The sequence below is a fragment of the Anomaloglossus baeobatrachus genome, chromosome 4 (assembly GCF_048569485.1).
Source record: "Anomaloglossus baeobatrachus isolate aAnoBae1 chromosome 4, aAnoBae1.hap1, whole genome shotgun sequence".
NCBI classification, from domain to species: Eukaryota; Metazoa; Chordata; class Amphibia; order Anura; family Aromobatidae; genus Anomaloglossus; species Anomaloglossus baeobatrachus.
Window position 1 is genome coordinate 292,998,012 of NC_134356.1, and position 22,646 is coordinate 293,020,657.

Sequence of the window (22,646 nt, forward strand, 5' to 3'; positions counted from 1 at the left end):
CGGGCAGCAGCCGAAGCGCTGCAGTCTAAGACGCCACGTGCACACGTCTCCTGCATAATCTTCATAGATTATGCAGGGGACGCAGGACGCATGCAGTTACACTGCAGTGCAGAACGCAGCGTAACTGCATGAAAATACGCTACATGTGTACATAGCCTTACAGCAGATAAAACATGGATTTTATAAAGACTGCAGCAAGGAGCCCAGTATGTAATACATAGATTGAATCAGGGTTTGTGTCTCTACATCATGCTGGTCTGATATGGGGGTATAAAAAAATCTAGTGACCAATTCCCTGTAAGCAAGGTGCATGGCTGGGCGCCACAATGCAAGTAAATTAGCACTCCAGCCCCATCACTTGTAAATTGATGAGGGTCCCAGAGCTGGACTACCACAGATCAATAAATGATTGCATATCCTTGAGATAAGACATTACTTTTATGAGTTGAAAAACCCTTTAAATTCAGGGGCAGATCTAAGCAATATGGAAGAAAACCAACAGACACTACAGTGGCAAGCTTGAGCTTGTTATGCCTTGTGAGCACTACAGTCAATCAGTGGCCACAGACCTTCAAACTTCATCCATAGGAAGTGTGAGAACATTAGTAGCTAGTAAGTGGCTGCAGTGTTCTCACAAGCTCGGGGAAACATTGAAACATTGTGCCGGTACGGTAGAGGAGTATTTATTATTTTATTTTACACTGAGGTATATAGTCTTTAAGAAGAGGACAACAAAGAGGCTAAACTGGGGGTACTTACTCCTTAGGCCGTGTTTCTGCAGCCTGTGACTGTGCGCGCCAACCCTGCAACAATGCAAAACAGAATACGCCATGAAGGTAGAACGAAAAGAAAGTCAATGTCCAAAAATACTATTTTCACCAATATAACAATAACAAGCATTAAAAAAAATCAAGTAATATCACAACAGGTATAAGATGTCAAAGTCAAGGTCAGCCATGACGTGGCAGTGGGCTTAATACAGTCTGAGCAGAACGTTATCCAAAAACCTCATGCTAAGCTTTGTAAAGTTTTGCTTACTCCAATAGATCACTAAGTTTTGTGCGGCCCAAGGCTTTTTCTACAGCTATGGTATATTACATCGCCAGTCCTCTCTGCTTTTGGGACTTTGCCTAACAGCAAGGATGCGAAGAGGCACCAGGTCGCCCGCCTTGCTGGTTCACAATCAGCGCAGCAGTGGTCGGCACGTTGAGTTTCACCGGGACGTGACAGTGGGCTTCACGCAGTCTGATCATGTTATCTGTAACCTCACGCTCAGATTTGTACACTTTTGATTAGCCACAATAGATGAGTGTATACGTTTTGGATGTGCGGTCCACGTATTGGTATACGATGTCAAAGTCAAGTATGTTAGTAAGTGGATGACATTCTGATATAAGCAGAGCTGACTTGCTGTAAAATTCAAGAGATCTGTAACTTTTTAATACCATTTGTATTTTGGTGCCGCCCATTTTCACAGATATTACATTCCAGGGATTTAATAAGAAAAATATTATTTACATGCAATTTAAAAGGGTAAGAAGTTCTAAGCTAACCAAAGGCCAGGTGATTTCTTCTAGATAACTTTTATCCACCATTTCAAAGACGCGGATGTTGAGCATGGCCACTGCCACGCTATTCATTCTCTATGGGACGGCCGGAGGAAGGCAAGCGAGGTACGAGGTACAGGAGTCTCACGAGTATCAATCAAAGGCAAGAAACCTGTGGAAAAAAAGCGCATAGGGTCTTACCCTGATAAACAGGGGGTATAGTGAAGAGTAATCCTACTCACCTATTAGAGTTGTGAAAGGCACAACTCCTATAACCACATATATAGATCAACGGCAGCAGTAACCCGATTGGCTGATAACAGAGAGAGATAGCGGAGATGGGTTTTTAAGAACCGCGCCAGAGATCCCAGATGTAAACTTGATCAATGTACACTTTATTTCGGCATAGGTCTACGCGTTTAAGGGGTCTCAGCCCCCTTCCTCAGGACCAGCAAGCACAAGTATGTATCTTGATGTATCTTGTGCTTGCTGGTCCTGAGGAAGGGGGCTGAGACCCCTGAAACGCGTAGACCTATGCCGAAATAAAGTGTACATTGATCAAGTTTACATCTGGGATCTCTGGCACGGTTCTTAAAAACCCATCTCCGCTATCTCTCTCGAGTATCAATCAAACACAGGAAAAAGTCCCTAGTTCTGGTGATTACTAAAAGGGATCGCTCTCTTTCAATTAAAGGGGTTGTCCAGGTTGTCTATGAATATTCCTTGGTGCCAGCGGCAAGACCAAGCATGTGACCACAATCGATGAAATGCAGGAGAAAATGGAGTAAATAAATGCACATCAATAAACAATGTTCAATAGAAAATTACATATTTTTATTAATAACAATATTAAAATAAGAATCCACAACCAAAGAACAACCAATGTCCATATTTAACAGTAAGTGATCCGTATATAGCAATACATAGATAAGGCAAAAGACGCCAATAAAAAAAAAAGGAACAGAAACAGTCAGATGGTAATGACTGAATACCCCACGTAGAGAGTAAAAGGGGACAATCTGATCAAAGGTCAGAAAAATTATTGTAGGTAAACCGAAACATTACAGCAGTGAACCTTAACTAGCATCACGGAGGTTGTTAGGACCAGGAGGACAGGTAGGCCCAGGAGGTGGATCCACTGGGCTGAACACCTCAACGAGGGCAAGGTGCCCGGTAGCCAAAGCACTACGGGAAGCAAGACAGTCCGTTCAGAGGAGTGGAGTGAAGAAGTCCCTGGGACCACGGAGTCTCTGAAGGTAGTCCGGGTGATGGAGCTCAGGTTCGGAGGCCGAGGTGATGTCAGGCAGAATCCGGAACCAACGGAGCGAGGAGGTGGGTCACCACACGGATCCAGGGATCGGAGATGGTAGGGACTGACGAGATAACGGACAGTCACCGTTCGGGGTTCTGGAATCGTCAGGACCGGTTGGCGGGACAGGAGCGACTCTACAAGAGAGATAGGTAAGTACGGAACAAGGCACAGGGAGACCTGACTCCTAGCTTAGCAAACACGAAGAACAGGCCCCACCCACTTGGAAAGGAACCCCCTATATACCCTGTACCTGATTCTTCAATATCCTGTTGGAGGACGCTGGCCCTTTAAGAGAGGGTCAATGACCGCGCGCGCGCCCTAATGCGCATGCGCGAGGCCCGGGTGCCAGAAGCCAGAGCAGGGAGCGGTGCACAGGAGGCAGGAGTGCCGGGCTGGCTCAGCGTTGCCGACGGGCGCCGGGAGCGGGGACCGGGTTGCCTGGAGGATGCAGGTGAGGGAGCATGGAGGCTGTGGAGTGGGGGACCGGGAAGCATGGCACGGGAGCGGCGGAGCGTGACATGAGAGCGGGGAAGCGTGGCAGGGGAGCCGGGGAGCGTGGCAGGGGAGCAGGGGAGCATGGCAGGGGAGCCGGGGAGCGTGACAGTACCCCCTCCCCCACACCCCCCTCCCCGCAACCAGGACAGGAAGGCACGTATCCGGGGAATACCCACATTCTCCGGGGCTCCCAGGACCTATCCTCAGGACGATACTCAGCCCAGTCCACCAGGAAGAACTGTCGGCCCCGCACGGTTTTCATGGCCACGATATCCCTTACCGCATAGATGTCATCGTCAGCAATAGGAGGAGGAGCAGAACTGGCAGCAGCGGAGAAGGGACCAAGGACAACCAGCTTGAGCAGGGAGACGTGAAAGGAGTTGAGTATCCTCATCGTGGCCGGGAGCTGCAGCTTGTAGGAGACCTCATTTATCTTGCCGATGACTTTAAACGGCCCGATGTAGCGAGGACCCAGCTTGTATGATGGTAGCTTCAATCGGACATATTTGGAAGCAAGCCAGACCAGATCTCCTGGAGAGAAACACGGAGGATCCAGACACCTCCTGCCCGCGTGTCTCTTCATCCGCAGGGAAGCACGTCCAAGGGACGTCTTGACAGAGTCCCAAATTGTTGAAAAGTCACGGACTTTGGTATCAGCAGCAGGGACATCCGAGGAAGAAGATACAGGCAATGGGACGGAAGGCTGAAGTCCGTAAACGACATGGAAGGGAGAGCTGGAGGAGGACTCACTGATGTGATGGTATGGGAGAATTCAGCCCAAGGAAGGAGCGTGGACCAGTCGTCGTGATGGGTGTTAACGTAGTGACGCAAGAAGGAGGTCAGGATCTCATTGACTCGTTCCACTTGGCCATTCGACTGAGGATGGTAGGCTGAAGAAAAGTCCAGAGCCACTCCCAGAAGTTTGCAGAGGGCCCTCCAGAAGCGGGAGGTAAACTGAGTTCCTCTGTCGGACACAATGTGTGAGGGAAAGCCATGCAACCGGAAGATGTGCTGTATATAGGCGTCAGTGAGTTCCTGGGCAGAGGGGAGTCCAGCCATAGGGACGAAATGAGCCATTTTGGAGAACCGGTCCACCACGACCCATATGACTGTGTGTCCGGCGGACAAGGGAAAGTCTGTAATAAAGTCCATTGCAATATGTTGCCACGGAACGGAGGGAATTGGCAGCGGCAGAAGGTGACCATATGGCAGGTGTTTGGGCGTCTTGTTCCGGGCACAAGAGGAGCAGGCTGAGACAAAAGACGCGACGTCCGTGCGAAGGGATGGCCACCAGTAGTGACGTACAATTGTACTCCATGTTCTCTTCTGACCAGCATGGCCGGCTATTTTCGAGGCATGGCCCCAGTGCAACACTTTTTGTCTGTCAGTTTCAGAGACATAGGTCTTCCCGGGCGGTATCTGGGCCAGAGTGACAGGAGCCACCGGAATGATTTTACTTGGGCAGATGATGGGCTGGGATGTCTCCTCCTCCTGTTCCATCGACACGAATGACCTGGACAAGGCATCTGCTCGCACATTCTTATTCGCGGGCCGAAAATGGAGCTGAAAGTCGAACCTGGCAAAGAACAAGGACCACCTGGCTTGTCGTGGGTTCAGTCGCTGAGCAGACCGCAGGTATTCCAGGTTCTTGTGGTCCGTGTAAATGATCACGGGGTACACTGCTCCCTCCAGAAGGTAGCGCCATTCGTCCAGAGCCAGTTTGACTGCTAATAGCTCTCGGTTACCGATGGTGTAGTTGTGTTCAAGCGCTGAGAAGCTCTTGGAGAAGAAACTGCAAGTAACCATCTTTCCGGAGGAGGACTTCTGCATGAGCACTGCTCCGGCTCCAGAGGAGGAGGCATCCACCTCCAAGGTGAACTGTCAGTTTAACTCAGGACGGTGGAGCACAGGAGAGGACGCAAATGCCCGTTTCAGGGAGCCAAACGCGGCGTCGGCCGCAGGTGACCAGTCCTTTGGATTAGCCCCCTTCTTGGTCAAGGCAGAGAGAGGCGCAGTCAGGGCAGAGAAGTGAGGGATGAACTGACGGTAATAGTTCGCAAATCCAAGAAACCGTTGAATTGCCTTCAGTCCGGAAGGAGGGGGCCAGTTGAGAATGGAAGAGACCTTCTCTGGGTCCATCTGCAGGCCGGTATCGGAGATTACGTAACCCAGGAAGGGAAGAGAAGACTGCTCGAAGACACACTTCTCGTACTTGGCGTACAGACGATTCTCTCTGTCTTTGTAGTACCAGCTGCACGTTCTCTCTGTGGGTCTGGAGGTCCGGAGAGAAGACCAGGATGTCATCCAGATATACCACCACACAGACGTAGAGAAGGTCCCGGAACACGTCGTTCACTAATTCTTGAAAGACTGCCGATGCGTTACACAGGCCGAAGGGCATCACACAATACTCGTAGTGCCCATCGCGGGTGTTAAATGCGGTCTTCCATTCGTCCTCAGAGCGGATGCGGACCAGGTTGTAGGCACCACGAAGATCCAACTTGGTAAACACACGAGCTCCTCTAAGCCGATCAAACAATTCGGGGATGAGCGGCAGGGGGTATTTATTCTTTACGGTGATATGGTTCAATCCCCGGTAGTCAATGCATGGGCGCAGGTCGCCCTCTTTCTTCTTAACGAAGAAGAAGCCTGCTCCAGCAGGAGAGGAGGATCTCCGGATGAATCCCCTTGCCAGGTTCTCAGTGATGTAGGCAGACATGGCTCTTGTTTCAGCAGGGGACAAAGGATATATCCGTCCTCGAGGTGGTGTAGTTCCCGGGAGTAGGTCGATGGCACAGTCGTAAGGACGATGTGGCGGCAGTACCTCTGACTCCTTTTTATCAAAGACGTCCGCGAAGGACCAATAGGCCGAAGGCAGTCCTGGTAGGGACTCCGGAACCGGAGGTCGTCGGATGGGCTGTATGGACTTCAGGCAGTTCTCGTGGCAAGAAGAGCCCGATCGGGTAATTTCACCAGTACGCCAGCTGACCGACGGTTCGTGTGTCCGTAACCAGGGGAGTCCCAGCAGGATTTGATGAGACATGTGTGGGAGGACGTAGAGAGTGATGTTCTCGGTGTGCAGGGCACCGATACGTAGTTCTACTGGCTTGGTGATCCACGAGATGGTGTCAGAGAGGGGTCTCCCATCTACAGAGGCAATCACGAGGGGTTTGTCGAGTGGAGTAACCGGCACCTGGTACTTGTCCACCGTGGCCTGCTGGATGAAATTGCCTGCTGCCCCGGAATCAAGATACGCCTCTGCCGTGAACCGCGTCTCTCCCGTTGTCACTTGAACAGTCCACGTAACCGGGTCTGAGAGAGTCCCAGCACCTAGGGTGGCCTCTCCTACCAACCCTAGGCTTTGGAGTTTCCCGGCCTCTCTGGACAGGAACGTAGCAGGTGTGTGCTCTCTCTGCAGTAGAAGCAGAGACCCTTGGCGAGCAATTCTGCTCGGCGTTGTTCGGACTGCCGCAAACGATCAATCTGCATGGGTTCGTGGACAGAGACGCCAGGCGATGCCAACTGAGGTACGACGGGCTTCTGCGGAGGAGAGGAATGCCGTATCGGACGTCTCTCGCGGGACACCTCTTTGGATCGTTCCTGAAAACGGAGGTCAACGCGGGTGGCTAGTGCAATCAGGGCATCCAGAGTGGAAGGAACATTGCGGCCTGCCAGCTCGTCCTTAATACGACTGGAGAGTCCTTCCCAGAAGGCGGCGATGAGGGCCTCATTGTTCCACCCCAATTCTGAGGCCAAGGTGCGAAAGCGGATGGCATATTGGCCCACCGTCAAGGTCCCCTGACGTAGCCTGAGGAGTGATGAGGCGGACGCGGCGGCACGTCTGGGTTCGTCAAAGGTGGTTCTAAACGCCTGCAGGAATTCCTGGATGTTAGTAGTTACAGGGTCCTCCCTCTCCCACAAGGGGTTCATCCAGGCCAGTGCCTCACCCTCTAGATGGGACATCACAAACGCCACCTTGGCTTGGTCGGAGGGAAACAGGTGCGGAAGCAGCTTAAAGTGGAGGGAGCACTGATTCAAGAATCCTCTGCAGGACTTAGGATCTCCGGCATATCGGGGTGGAGAGGCCAAGCGGAGTTTAGAGGCTTCCGAGGAAGCCGCCACGGGAACTGCGGCCGTGGACTGCTGTAGAAGCCTGAGATGCCAGGGACGTGGCAGTTGCTTGTAGCGTGTTCAGGCGGGTATCCACCGAGGACATGAAGGCCAGCATGCGGGACAGAGTCTCGCGCTGTCGTCTGAGTTACTGCTGCAAGTTGCCCAGCTGGGCCGCTAGTGCTTCGGCGGGATCCATGGCCTGTTCTTACTGTTAGGACCAGGAGGACGGGTAGGCCCAGGAGGTGGATCCACTGGGCTGAACACCTCACCGAGGGCAAGGTGCCCGGTAGCCGGAGCACTACGGGTAGCAAGACAGTCCGTTCAGAGGAGTGGAGTGAAGAAGTCCCTGGGACCACGGAGTCTCTGAAGGTAGTCCGGGTGACGGAGCTCAGGTTCGGAGGCCGAGGTGATGTCAGGCAGAATCCGGAACCAACGGAGCGAGGAGGTGGGTCACCACACGGATCCAGGGATCGGAGATGGTAGGGACTGACGAGATGGCGGACAGTCACCGTTCGGGGTTCTGGAATCGTCAGGACCAGTTAGCGGGACAGGAGCGACTCTACAAGAGAGATAGGTAAGTACAGAACAAGGCACAGGGAGACCTGACTCCTAGCTTAGCAAACACGAAGAACAGGCCCCGCCCACTTGGAAAGGAACCCCCTATATACCCTGTACCTGATTCTTCAATATCCTGTTGGAGGACGCTGGCCCTTTAAGAGAGGGTCAATGACCGCACGCGCGCCCTAATGCGCATGCGCGAGGCCCGGGTGCCAGAAGCCAGAGCAGGGAGCGGTGCACAGGAGGCAGGAGTGCCGGGCTGGCTCAGCGTTGCCGACGGGCGCCGGGAGCGGGGACCGGGTTGCCTGGAGGACGCAGGTGAGGGAGCATGGAGGCTGTGGAGCGGGGGACCGGGAAGCATGGCACGGGAACGGCGGAGCGTGACATGAGAGCGGGGAAGCGTGGCAGGGGAGCCGGGGAGCGTGGCAGGGGAGCCAGGGAGCATGGCAGGGGAGACGGGGAGCATGGCAGGGGAGCCGGGGAGCGTGACAGAGGTTCAGGCAAGCGGACAATATGACCAAATAACCGTCTGTGATAAATCAAATATGACCAAGTAAATGCAGAGACCCACGTGCATGCTAACCAATTAGGTATAAATATATCGTGGTGTACAAAAAATGGTTGACCATGATCAGATATACATCACCCATATACTCAGTGTTGGGCAGTGAAAGGACGAGGGTTATCCAAAGCAAAAGAAGACAGGAGATCTAACGTACGTTTCGCTTCTTAAAAATAACCAAGTACATGGCTTCCTCCTAGGTCACAACACCATGTGGATGCTCTGCAGTTTTATAACACTACTAAGGCTAAGTTCACACATCCTGTGTTTTCAATCCGTCAGGTCCGTCAGCAACGGATCAGTCATTTTCAAGATGTCAACTGATGCAACTGATGTGTTTTTCACAGGATTCCTTTCACAGGAATCCTGTGAAAAAACGGATCAGTTGCGTCCGTTACATCCGCTGTGCGTCCGTTTTTTGACGGATCAGTGATGATCCGTCTGTGTTTGGGACAGCCCAGTGGGCGTGCCAAGCATGCTGGGCATGCTCAGTAGAGCATGACGGAATCCTGCGCTGGATTCCGTTGTAAGACGGATTATGACGGAATCCAGCACCATAGACATGCATTACAAGCTTGACGGATGGCGACGGATTCCTGCGCGGCGCGTTAATTTTGACGGCCCGAAAAACGTTACATTCTGCGTTGCTCCCCGCTCGGCGGTCAGTCAAAAACGACGGACCGCGACGCAGCGGATGCAACGCAGGGTCATCAGTCGCAATCCGTCACTAATAGAAGTCTATGGGGAAATACAGAATTCCTGCAAAATATTTTGCAGGATTCCGTAATTCCTCAAGGCTACGGATTGTGACTGATGCAAAACACAGGATGTGTGAACTTAGCCTAAGTGATCAGATGACCAGGATCTGGCTATGTGACCGACCAGGGGGCGTGTACAATGATGATGTCACGTTTGGAGTCACATGGGGTGATCAGATGACCAAAATCTAGCCATGTGACCATCCAGGGGGCGTGTACAATAATAACATGCATTAGAGTCACATGGGGAAGACCATGCGACCACCCATGTGACCGCGGCAGCCACATGGAAAAGCCCATGTGACCAAAATCTAGCCATGTGACCATCCAGGGGCGTGTACAATAATAACATGTATTAGAGTCACATGGGGAAGACCATGCGACCACCCATGTGACTGCGGCAGCGGCGCATAGCGGCGCTTGCAGCCACATGGAAAAGCCCATGTGCAGCGGCGCTGGAAGCCACATGGAAAAGCCCATGTGACCGGTCACATGACCGCAACAGCGGTGCACGCAGGCCCCATAACCCATGACACCCAACCGTCAACGCCCGCCGTGGACGCACAGGGGCAATCAGCCGATACCCCTGCGAGTGTGCGCACAGACACAGAAGACGTCAGGAGCCGTAGGCCAGGTACAATGCAGCAGCAGCACGTGCACACTGCAGTCACAGAAACCGGCTCACAAGGGTAGATACATTTTAAAGGGTCCAAAACCACTAAAATATATATTTCAATATGGATACCACTCATGTAATAAATATAACAAGCAAGATATCAGTTGCAACAAAACGTAATGAAAAAAAGTCTATAAATAGTCCCAAGTGAATCAAATAGGTAGGTTCCATATGAGATGTAGTCCACTTGACGAAGGGCTCAAGTAACGGATGCACCCCAATAATTCCAGGCATGCAAATCTTTTCGCTCCTCTGCAGATTTGCATGCCTGGTTGTCTTGTGCGCGCTATGCGCCGCTGCCGCGGTCACATGGGTGGTCGGATGTTCTTCCCCATGTGACTCTAATACATGTCATTATTGTACACGCCCCCCCCCCGGATGGTCACATGGCAAGATCTTGGTCATCTGATCACCCCATGTGACTCCAAACATGACGTCATCATTGTACACGCCCCTTGGATGATCACATGGCCAGCTCCTAGTCATCTGATCCCCCCATGTGACTCCAAACATGACGTCATCATTGTACACGCCCCCTGGATGGTCACATGGCCAGATCCTGGTCATCTGATCTCTTAGTGGTGTTATAAAACCGCAGGGCATCCCCATGGCATTGTGACCTCTGAGGGAGTCATGTACTTGGTTATGTTTAACAAGCGAAACGTACGTTAGGTCTCCTGTCTTCTTTTGCTCTGGATAACCCTTGTCCTTTGACTGCCCAACACTGTGAGTATATGGGTGATGTATATCTGATCATGGTCAACCATTTTTTTATACACTGCGACATATTTATGCCTAATTGGCTAGCATGCACGGGGGTCTCTGCATTTACTTGGTCATATTTGATTAATTACAGACGGTTATTTGGTTATGTTGTCCGTTTGCCTGAACCTGCATGATGCTAGTTAAGGTTCGCTGCTGTAATGTTTCGGTGTACCTACAATAATTTTTCTGACCTTTGATCAGATTGTCCCCCTTTTACTCTCTATGTGGGGTATTCAGTCATTACCATCTGACTATTTCTGGTCTGTTTATTCTATTGGCGTTTTTTGCCTTATCTTTGTATTGCTATATACAGATTATTTACTGTTAAATATGGACATTGGTTGTTCTATGGTTGTGGATTCTTATTTTAATATTGTTATTAATAAGAATTTGTAGTTTTCTATTGAACATTGTTTACTGATCTACATTTTTTTACTCCACTACAACCAGGCTAAAGAAGGCACAGGAGCGGACCTATACTTACTACCCTACAGAATAGATAGCAACCAAGCAGGTGGGGTAGGTAGAAAGAATGACCAAGGGGTTCCTGGCGTGGACCTTCTTTAGCCTGGTTGTGGCTTTGACCTGCCCTATATGGTTTTACTAATGGGTATTTTTTCAAGCACCCAGGACACTGGCTACATATGGTAAACCTAACCTCTTCTATATTGGTATATATACTGTGCAGATAGAAACGTTGATTATGTGTGACATGTGTGATACCTCTTTGACTCAATATTGGAATGTACTGATTTGTGTCACTGTGCTCTGTAGACTTATTCTGCATATATAGAGATCTGTACACATTGTATAGACAAATCCATACTGAGATACGGTTCATATTATACTCTGTGCATTAACAGAGAATCTCTATATTCATGCAGCCTATGGTCTATCTGTTGATCTACACATATTGCACATTGTGCATCACTAGTTCTGATTGTATCCACACAGTGGTGTACCACACTATATTTCCCATGTCCATCTGAGTATTCTATCGCACAATTCATGTCTGACTATCATGCCAGTTGTTTAAATTTCAGGAACGGGCTCTATGCAATATTTATTTGAATGTCCTTGTTATACCAGTATTGTCCACTATATATTATTGGTTCCTGGCGGACATGTTTTTCATGCCTTTGGCTTTTTAAGTGTTTTTATTTTCTGTCACTGTGTGTTCAACTCTAAGTGTGGAGACATGTGTCTCTTGTTTTTTCTGCTTACAATTTGATATAATAAAATTTATTTTCTAAGTGATTTCATGGTGTGGTGATCCCGTGTTGGTATACCCTTTCTCCTTTTTGCTTCATTATCAATTGTTCTGTATACCAGGAGATCCCACCGGGTGGTGCCCTTCCCCCTACCTGTTAATCCTCCAGCAAAGCGGTGACGTCACTACTGTGCTGACATTTCCAGAGCACAGACAGCGCGCGAACGTGCAGGAGCGGCGGGGACCGAGGACGAGTGAGTATGTACTCCCTACATGTGTTCCTGGGGGTAGGGGGGGGGTCGGTGCAGAGCGCCGTGTGTGTGTGTGTGTGTGTGTGTGTGTGTGTGTGTGTGAGATGTGCAGAGCCATGTGTGTGTGAGATGTGCAGAGCCATGTGTGTGTGTGATGTGCAGAGCCATGTGTGTGTGTGATGTGCAGAGCCATGTGTGTGTGTGATGTGCAGAGCCATGTGTGTGTGTGTGATGTGCAGAGCCATATATGTGTGTGATGTGCAGAGCCATATATGTGTGTGATGTGCAGAGCCATATATGTGTGTGATGTGCAGAGCCATATATGTGTGTGATGTGCAGAGCCATATATGTGTGTGATGTGCAGAGCCATATATGTGTGTGATGTGCAGAGCCATATATGTGTGTGATGTGCAGAGCCATATATGTGTGTGATGCGCAGAGCCATATATGTGTGTGTGTGATGCGCAGAGCCATATATGTGTGTGTGTGCGGTGCAGAACCATATGCGTGAGTGTGGTGCAGAGCCATATGTGTGTGTGCGGTGCAGAACCATATGTGTGTGTGCGGTGCAGAACCATATGTGTGAGTGTGGTGCAGAGCCATATGTGTGTGTGTGTGCGGTGCAGAGCCATATGTGTGTGTGTGTGTGTGGTGCATAGCCATATGTGTGTGTGCAGTGCAGAGCCATATATGTGTGTGATGTGCAGAGTAATATGTGTGTGTGCAGTGCAGAGCCATATGTGTGTGTGGTGCAAAGCCCGATATGTGTGTGCGGTGCAGAGCTATATGTGTGTGTGTGGTGCAGAGCCATATGTGTGTGTGCGCTGCAGAGCCATGTGTGTGTGGTGCAGAGCCATATGTGTGTGTGTGTGTGTGTGTGTGTGTGGTGCAGAGCCCGATGTGGGGCTGTTATTTGCAATGCAGTAGTGATAACAGGTCAGTGCTGGGCAGAATGCTGACGAGGAATGTGTGGGCAGGGGGCGAGGCTGGACATTGGGGAGGGGCTGGACACAGAGGCCGGGCGGTGCCAGCTGTGACTGGGAGGTTTAGCACAGGAAGGCTATGTGCGCACAGTGCGTTTTTCGCAGCGTTTTTGCGCGTTTTTCGGGTGCGTTTTTGGCCTCAAAACTGCAGGACTTTGCTTCCCCAGCAAAGTCTATGAGTTTTCATTTTTGCTGTCTGCACACATGTTTTTTTTTACCTGCGTTTTTGAGTTAAAAAAAAAATTGACATGTCAGTTCTTTCCTGCGTTTTTCTGCGTTTTCCCCCCAAGCAATGCATTGGAAAAACGCAGCAAAACGCAGAGATCAAAACGCAGCCAAAAACGCATGCGTTTTTTGATGCGTTTTTTCGACGCAGGTGCGTTTTTGTGCGTTTTTAGCGGCCAAAAACGCACAAAAACGCAGCGTCAAAAAGACGCAGTGTGCGAACCTAGCCGAAGAGGTCAGTTTGCTAGAGCTGAATGTAAACAAAGAGCTGCAGAGAATAGTCATAATTCAAGAGGAACAAAAGTTAGAAAACAAAAAATAACAATGTAGGGGTGATTTATATGACAATACTGCACACATTAGCTTAACAAAAATGTTTGAATTTGTCGGACAACCCCTTTAACACGTAAAGACGTTATTGCCTATTCTTTGCACAGGTGATACTTTTCAGCAAAGCACGTCATTAACATGAGCAACATCTGAGTCCAGTCTATATAGATTACAGAAAATTGCCTAATAGTAGGGCCGCACAAGGAATTGTGGTGCCCTAGGCAAAGAAAGCAAACTGACCCCTTCCCCCAGCCATAGAATCAGTTATAGTGATCCCTGGTCTTGTAAATAGGTTAATGGTCATATTTCTTGGAATAAGTACCTGGTCTTCAGTGGTTTTTCACCTCCTCGTGCCCAGTGCTGTTTTAGTGGCATGTTATCACTTGTATCCTACATCCAGTTCACTATACTATGCCCTGATTAAGACCACCAGTGTCATTGAACCACGTAGGATCGCTGGAGTTCTTCTTTTTTAGATTGCCCATGTGTTCATATGACTAGAAAAGATTTTTAAATGATATTGCAGTTCTGGATTTCCTCACCCTTGAACTGGATTTTTGTTCCTGACAAGCCAATCTAACATAATGACAGAGCTGATAAATCTCTGATTTTTGATCTTTGTATTGTAGAGCTATGATTACACCTCAGCAAACGAGAATGGAAGCAACTCTGATCCCAGTTAATTAATCCTTTACATCAGGGGTGAGCAATTAATTTTTCCATGGGGCCGCATAAGAAATTGGGATGGTTTTAGAGGGCCGGACTAATATAATTACCTCGGTTCTACATCATTATATTATATTATATATATAAAAGATGTAGAACCGAGTTAGTTATAGTAGTCCGGCATTATATATATATATATATATATATATATATATATATATAATGTATATATGTATGTACGTACACACATAAACACATACATACACACATACACACATATACATATACACATATGTATGTATGTATGTACATACATACATACATACATACATACATACATACATATATACACATATACATATACACATATACATATACACATATACACATATACACATATACACATATACACATATACACATATACACATATACACATATACACATATTATATATTATATATATATATATATATATATATATATATACACACACACATACACACATATACACACATCAAAAAAGCACAAACACAGAACCACGTATGCATGTTTACCTTCAAAAAAAAGTGTCTGTACATGCAGTGGAGCCGGCCTCAGCAGAGAGCAGAAACAGTGCAGGAAGTCAGGAATCTGCTTCTTTGAAGTGAAGCTCCGGCCCCGACCCCAGGTCTGCTCCGTGTCAGAGGCTGAATGCGGCTGCCAGCCTCCTGTCACTGCAGACAGGGAGCTTCAGGACTGGAGCGGCCGCACACACCAATGAGACAGGTAGTCGGGCGGCCCCCCCTCCCCCCATTGTCCCCGCAGGTTACTAGTAACCACTCACCTCTCTTCTTACTGTCCCTCAGGCACCTCCGTATGTGGCCCCCGCTCGGCTGCTTCTCTTTTGCATGCCCAGGCTGCGCCGATGCTGTGTTCCTAGGAGCCCCCGCCGCTGCTTCTCTCTGTGCGGCCCAGGCTGCTGCCGGGCGGGAAATTTTCAAATGACACACGCGCGCCGTACTGACGACATCAGGGCGCGCGTGTGTCACACAGAGCATCTGCCGGGCAGGGAACAGAGGACAGATTCCTGCGTTCCGCTGCCTGCACTGACTGCGACGCTGCAGGAACTGTTCTCTGTTCCCTGCACGGCACGCAGCGTGTGATGAGGGCAATCTGAACACGGGCCGCCTGGAGCTCCGTCAACAGGTCAGATTGCTCTCATCACTGACCGGCCAGCAAAGACGCCCTGAACCAGGCGGGCCGGTCACAGAGAGTAGGCGGGCCGGATGTGGCCCGCGGGCCGCCCCTTGCCCAGGTCTGCTTTACATGCTGCACTCAAGTGGTTAAACAAAAGTGTCAGCACATTAAAACCCTGAATCACATACCAAAAGGGGAGTGTGGGCAAAGCTAAAGAGAAGCAGTAAGCTGATAAGGTTCCTGTCCCTTGAGGCTTCCCATACATCTTATGGCTGACAGTTGAACGTTGCTTCAGTTGTCGGCCATCTCAGCCGACTCTCCCACATACAGGTGCACTCGTTCAGCCGAGCTTTCCTGTGTTCTCTATGAGAATGTCATAAACTATTCCCTCTTATCAAACCGTCAAAGCAGCTGTCCTGACATGGAGAAAATGATTAGAGGTTTCAAAAGATAAACTAGAATTTGATCAGATAAAAAACATTCTATTGGACTTGATGGATTTATCCCCCAATTGCAGGGCCGGCTGCCCCAGGCCAGAGCAGGGCCGGCTGCCCCAGGCCAGAGCAGGGCCGGCTGCCCCAGGCCAGAGCAGGGCCGGCTGCCCCAGGCCAGAGCAGGGCCGGCTGCCCCAGGCCAGAGCAGGGCCGGCTGCCCCAGGCCAGAGCAGGGCCGGCTGCCCCAGCACAGCGCCGCAGCCTGCAGTGAGTATCTGGGACGCCCTCTACACCGCCCACAGCATCGCCGTACTTTTGTACTGCCCCTGTCTCCTGTGACCCCCTGCTGCTGCCCTACCTCCCTGTTAAGACACCACCGGATTATAAAACAGACCCTATATTTTTTTTTTTCACCTTTTTTTTTATCTCTAAATTTAGGGGTGCATCTTATAATCCAGTGCATCTTATAAAACGAAAAATACAGTATATGATTTTTTGAATGCTGACCTTTCTTTTACAAAGAAGTCTCATCTGGATAATTGGGAAAGGGATTTAAATAAACGTTTTTTCAGACGAAACAATAGTCTAAAGCAGAGGTCCCCAACATTTTTTGCACCAGGGACCGGCTTTAAGCAAGACCAGTTTTCCATGGCCCGGTGGGACATGGGCGGAGCTTTGGTCATATGGGGGTGGGGTTATGGAGGGGTGGAGCTTAGTGCATACTTATAATATAATTACTACATTATAGCACTGCTATATGCACCAGACAGCGCTGTATGGGGAGGATGCTGGTAAGACCTCGGTGTACAGCGCTGCTAAGTAGCAGCACTGTACATTGAGCGTCAGTGTATACAGCACTGCTGCTTAGCAGCGCTACACACTGAACACCGGTACCGGGAGCTGCGTCAATGAGGCCAGTCTGCTGGCACGCCCCACATAACATGTTCAGGTAGGTACCATGCTGTGCTGTGGAGTGCTGCGTCACAAAGACCCGCCCGATGCCCCGCCCCATCCTGCATAATGTTCTTTGCCGGGAGCTGCGAGCTGTCACAACTACGGCAGAGAACATTATCAATCCCCACAGAGCATGTTCTGACCAGGCGCAGGGCCACAGAGCTAGCTGTCAACGGCGCCGCGGACCGGCTGAAAACCCCCAACGGCCCGGTCCTGGTCCGCGGACCGGCGGTTGGGGACCTCTGGTCTAAATGTCATGAATGTACGCATCAAATATTTGTGTGACTTTCCACGAATCCTATTTCAAAATTATCACCAGATGGTACTTTACCCCTTCCAAAATGACTAAAATTTTAACCATTATGTTGGAGAGGTTGTGGGTTGAGAGGCAATTTTTTCCATGTTTTTTGTCAGTGTCCAAAAATTAAAGCTATATGACAAGTATTTTTAAATTGATAAATCATATTACACAATACAAGAACAAGATGTCCTCACAAATGGCTCTGTTATCCATAGATACAGAAAGCTTGAACCCAAACTATAGAGAAATCATAATACATACTTTCTTAGTAACTAAAAATTTGATTTTTGAGATGTTGGAAGTCAACTATAACTCCTACTATTCATGACATAATAGACAAAATATCTTTACATATTACTTACGAAAAAAGACACGCCATGATCAATAAGGAATGGACAAAGTACTATTAAAAATGGGAACCTTGGACTGTTAACATAAATCCCTTTTTAGATCATTAGGGATTAGTGTAGGTCTAGTGTTACGCATTGTGTATCTTTTGTTCTTGACATGAAGTATTACTGCTATGTTATATATGTGACGACACAGACTTTTTCAATGTGTGTCGTGGGTTAAATTTCTTTTTTAGCCAGACGTATTGTTCTTCTGTGTGTTAACTCATGCTTGCTAAACTATTGTTTCTGCCAGACCCTTCTGAGCATTCATTGTAATGTAGTTGTGTATTGTTAATCTAATGTAAATTACCTCAGTGGCCATTGTCAGTTTGTGGATTGCAGACTACATGTAAATATCCTCAGTCTTTCTGTCCACATCATTTAAATGAACATTATCCATGCAGCTTGAAATTCATCCAATAAGAGAAGCAACCTTGTACAACCAATCCGATAAGGGCACAGTATATCCAAAGGGAAGGAAGGAGCAGGCTATGAAAGGAGACTTCTTGGAGTCACCAAGGTTGATGGATGTTGCATGATCCAGTCTAAGCTCTTAGGAGCTGGCTAGGGGATCAGAACCAGGATGCCTAGGTGGACTCGGTCTAGGGACTTTGGCTCCGACTAAAGGATCACTTGGCTACATGGCTTCAATCTAGGGGCTCCGATTCCGATTGGAGACCATAACTAAAGTCTAGGGATTTCGACTCCGGCTGCCAGGATTATATCATATCATTATACCAGAGACTACTTAAGGAAAAAACCCAGGTTGTGACAATTTGGTCACCTGGCTACAGACTTTGCTGTGCTCGGTAAGCTTCCTACGCTTGCCACTATTCTTTTCTCGGAGTAGCTGGCCCTGGAAACCCCGATGCACGATCAATGTAATCCCTGTTGAGCCAGCGGAAGGGTGAGACTCTGTTGCCTGTTACATTTGTGTGTTTTGCTGGTTATGTGCTATGTGCCATTAATTGTTTGGGGATCCAATAAAGTCTTAATATTGTGATTCTCTCACCCTGTGTTGTCTGAGTAGTGTTCCGCCCACGGTTAAGGTCGGCGTTCAGTTGGGTTGAGCCCTGGGCCATGCTGTCTTTCTAAAGGCGGCTGGGCCAGAGGACGAGAGCACCCACTGAGCCCCGTGTCTCCACAATACATAGTTTTCTGATACTACTATTTTCACGCTGTACTCTAAGATGTACAATAGCAGTACAGCGCAGTAATGTGGGACTGAGAGGATTCCTGAAACTATCTGAGAAGGTAGTTAGCTGGTAAACCACTAGGGGGCGTAGAAGTGGAGGAAACGTATGAGCAGGGAATTCCCTAGCAGAGGTAATACTAGTCAAGCCCACCAGATGGCAGTAGAATCGTCAGAAAGCCGTGTCACAACATGAGGTCTTGTAAGTACACAAGGGCAAAGTCTAAACGTAGTCAGAGGGAAGCAAATAGTCAGTAGCCGGGAAATCAGAGCCTAGAAGCGAGGGGGAGTGGGAAGACAAGACAGAATAAAGGTAAACAGATAAGGAACGAACAGGGAGACAGCGGGAGAGACACTGATGGAAACAGACAACAGAGGAGGTTAACAGGTCAGGTGAACACGGAGTCAGGAGGGGGCAGGGCAGACAACAGGTCACTCAAGAGCAGAACACAGCAGAGCCAGAAGTATCACTGGCGAAGTCCAAGAGAAACAGTGCCCTAATAAAGCAGCCTGACCTCCAGAACGAGGCAGAAAGGATTAACCCCTAACGTGACTTGCATCAGAAGTGAAACTAAAAAAAGGCTCAGCTCCAGCTGAGCCAGGAGTCAATCATGACAACTATATAGAGAGTAGTTCTTTAGTGTACATTTAACCTCATAACGACGGCCGTACGACTTAAAGCGGCGGCAAAACAGGGTACTTATTCTGTTCCGCCGCTTTAAAGCGGCGGCCCGAAAAAACCCTGTAGCGCCCCCCAGCGACCGAAAATCTCGGGGGTTTCAGCTACCGGGGGTAGCTGAGACCCCCCAGATTATAAATCGGGGTGTTTTTTTTGGACCCCGATCATGTGATCGGCGGTATACACCGTATACCGACGAACACATGAAAAAAAAAGAAATGGCCGGTAAAACTGATTTCTTTTTCATCTGACATGATCAAACATGTCAGATGAGAAAGAAATCTAACCCCCTAGTGCCCCCAAAGCCCCCGGTACCGGAGAGTCCCCCCACCCCCACCCCTACCCCCACCGGACATCCAAAATGGCGCCGAAGCGCACAGAAAACTGCAGCCGGCGCCGGCTCTGCAGTCATTTCCCTCCGATCTGAAATGATCAAACATTTCAGATCGGAGGGAAATGTCCTCCCCCTGACCCCTCCTCCGGTCCACCGGAGCCCTCTGGTCACCGGAGCCCCCTCCGGTTCTCCAGAGCCACCACCCCCCTCCCCCCTCCGGAGCGTGGAAGATGGCGGCGCACAGCGCGCGGCCGCCTTCATTCTGCTCTTTCTGCCGCATGTGACACGTCACATGCGGCAGAAAGGTGTCCCCAGGTCCCACTAGGTCACCCCCCCCCCCCAAGCCCCCGGTTATACGTTACCTGTCTGCCGCTCCGGGCCCGCGATCGCCGCCTCCTTCTTCAATGCTGGCGGCGCATGCGCAGACAGCGGCTGTCAGCTGGATCCCTGCAAGCAGGGATCCTGCTGACGTCGCTGATGCACAGGCTCCACTGTGGACCGGGGGAGGGTGAGTGCAGTGATCTGCAGCCACACTCCTCACATGGAGAGGCTGCTGTTCCAGAAAATGGGGGGTACGTTCTGTGAGCGTGCCCCTCATATTCTGGAATGAGGTTACTGCAGGTCACTCTGCCCTAGGTTGGACCGGGGCAGTGTGAGTGCAGTATTCTCAGATTACTGCACCCACACTGCTCATGGAGAGCTTGCTCTTCCAGAAAATGGGGGATACGTTCCCTGAACGTGCCCCCCATATTCTAGAAGATCCAGAGTCGGCGCGGGACCTCCAAAATGGATTACAGCGACCGGAATTTCTTTATTTTCAATAAATTGGTAAAAGAGGAATGTTTCGGGGAGTGTTTTTTCAAATAAATTTTTTTTTTGTCTTTTTTTTTTCTATTACTGACTGGGTTAGTGATGTCGGGTATCTGTTCAGATGCCGTGACATCACTAACCCCAGGGCTTGATGCCAGGTGACATTACAGCTGGTATCAACCCCATATATTACCCCGTCTGCCACCGCACCAGGGCGCGGGATGAGCTGGGGCGAAGCGCCAGGATTGGCGCATCTAATGGATGCGCCACTTCTGGGGCGGCTGCGGCCTGCTATTTCTAGGCTGGGAAGAGTCCAATAACCATGGCTCTTCCCACCCTGAGAATACCAGACCCCAGCTGTCCGCTTCACCTTGGCTGGTGATCTAATTTGGGGGGGACCCCACGTTTTTTTTTTTTTTAAAAAACGCCTGGGGAGCCCTCCAAATTGATCACCAGCCAAGGTGAAGCTGTCAGCTGTGGTTTGCAGGCTACAGCTGTCTGCTTTACCCTAGCTGGCTATCAAAAATAGGGGGGACCCCACGTCGTTTATTTTAATTATTAATTTTTTGGGGGGCTAAATACAAGGCTAGGCACCCTTTAGTGCCACATGAAAGGCACTAAAGGGCGCCAGCTTAGAATATGCAGGGGAATGGGACGTTATATTTGTTTGACATCTATCCATTCATCCATTGTAGCATTTTACGCTGTGTGCCCACAATCAGGGTTTGCAGCGTTTTGGGCGCAGAGTGTTTTCCCTGTGTCCATAATGCTGCGTCGTGCAGTAGAAGCACAGTGGAAGGATTTTTAGAAATCCCATGCCCAATGTGCTTCTTTTCTCCGCAGCATAAACCGACCTGTGGCGCAGCTTCCCGAGCCTCAGCATGTCAATTTATGCTGCGGAGATGAGTGTTCTCTGCAGGTAGCATAGAGCTCCACAGCGGCCTGAACCCAAATCGTGGGCTTGGGCAGCTGCGTTCTCCCGTGGACAACACTCACATCTCTGCAGGAAGGCTGACACTGTGTACTAGATGCCGTGTCGCTGGATCATGGCCACAGAGCCTAACAGTGAGACATTTGTTGCTACAGCAACATTTTTGTGAATTACCTGTGGATTCAAAATGCTTACTATACTCCTGAATAAAATCCAGTTTCCAAAATGGGGTCACTTGTGGGGGTTTTCTGATGTATAGGTACCCAAGGGGCCCTGCTAATGTGACATGGTGCGCGCAATTTATTTCAACTTTTCCAGAATTCAAATGGTGCTCCTTCCATTCCAAGCCCTCCCATTTATCCAAACAGAGGTTTTTGGCCACATGTGGGGTATCCCTGTGCTCATAAGACATTGGATAACAACCTGTGGGGTCCACGGTTTGTTGTTGTCTCTTGAAAAAGTGAGAAATTTGATGCTAAAGCAACAGTTTTGTGAAAAAAATGAAAATTTTCAATATGGCAACCTAAGCTTATCAAATTCTGTGAAGTACTCGTGGATTCAAACTGCTCACTATACACCTTGATAAAAGCCTTGAGGTGTCTTGTTTCCAGAATGAAGTCACTTGTGGGGGACCGCCACTGTTTAGGCACCTCAGGGGCTCTCCAAATGCAACCTGGCGTCCGCTATTGATTCCAGCCAATTTTGCAGTCAAATGGCACTCCTTCCCTTCCGAGCCCTGCCATGCGCCCAAACAGTTGATTTCCACCACATATAAGGTATCGCCAAACTCAGGAGAAATTGCACAATAAATGTTATGCTGAATTTTTTCCTTTTACTCTTGTAAAAAAAAAAAGCTACCTGGTTGAAATAACAATTTTGTGGTAAAATTGTATTTTTTTTTTTTCATGGCTCAACGTTATAAAATTCTGTGAAGCACCTGAGGGTTCAGGGTACTCACCAAACATCTAGATAAATTCCTTGAGGGGCCTAG

At 49.2% G+C, this 22,646-nt stretch overlaps 1 protein-coding gene across 2 annotated transcripts in view; it reads right to left on the bottom strand.

Annotated features, from left to right (window-relative positions):
- CAPS2 (calcyphosine 2) overlaps window positions 1-22,646 on the bottom strand; it is a 201,512-nt gene that overhangs the window by 174,623 nt on the left and 4,243 nt on the right. For both annotated transcript variants that reach the window (XM_075344907.1, XM_075344906.1), the window contains exon 3: window positions 760-803. In XM_075344907.1, the coding sequence (XP_075201022.1) occupies window positions 760-803 (44 nt within the window). The remainder of the gene's footprint in view (window positions 1-759; window positions 804-22,646) is intronic.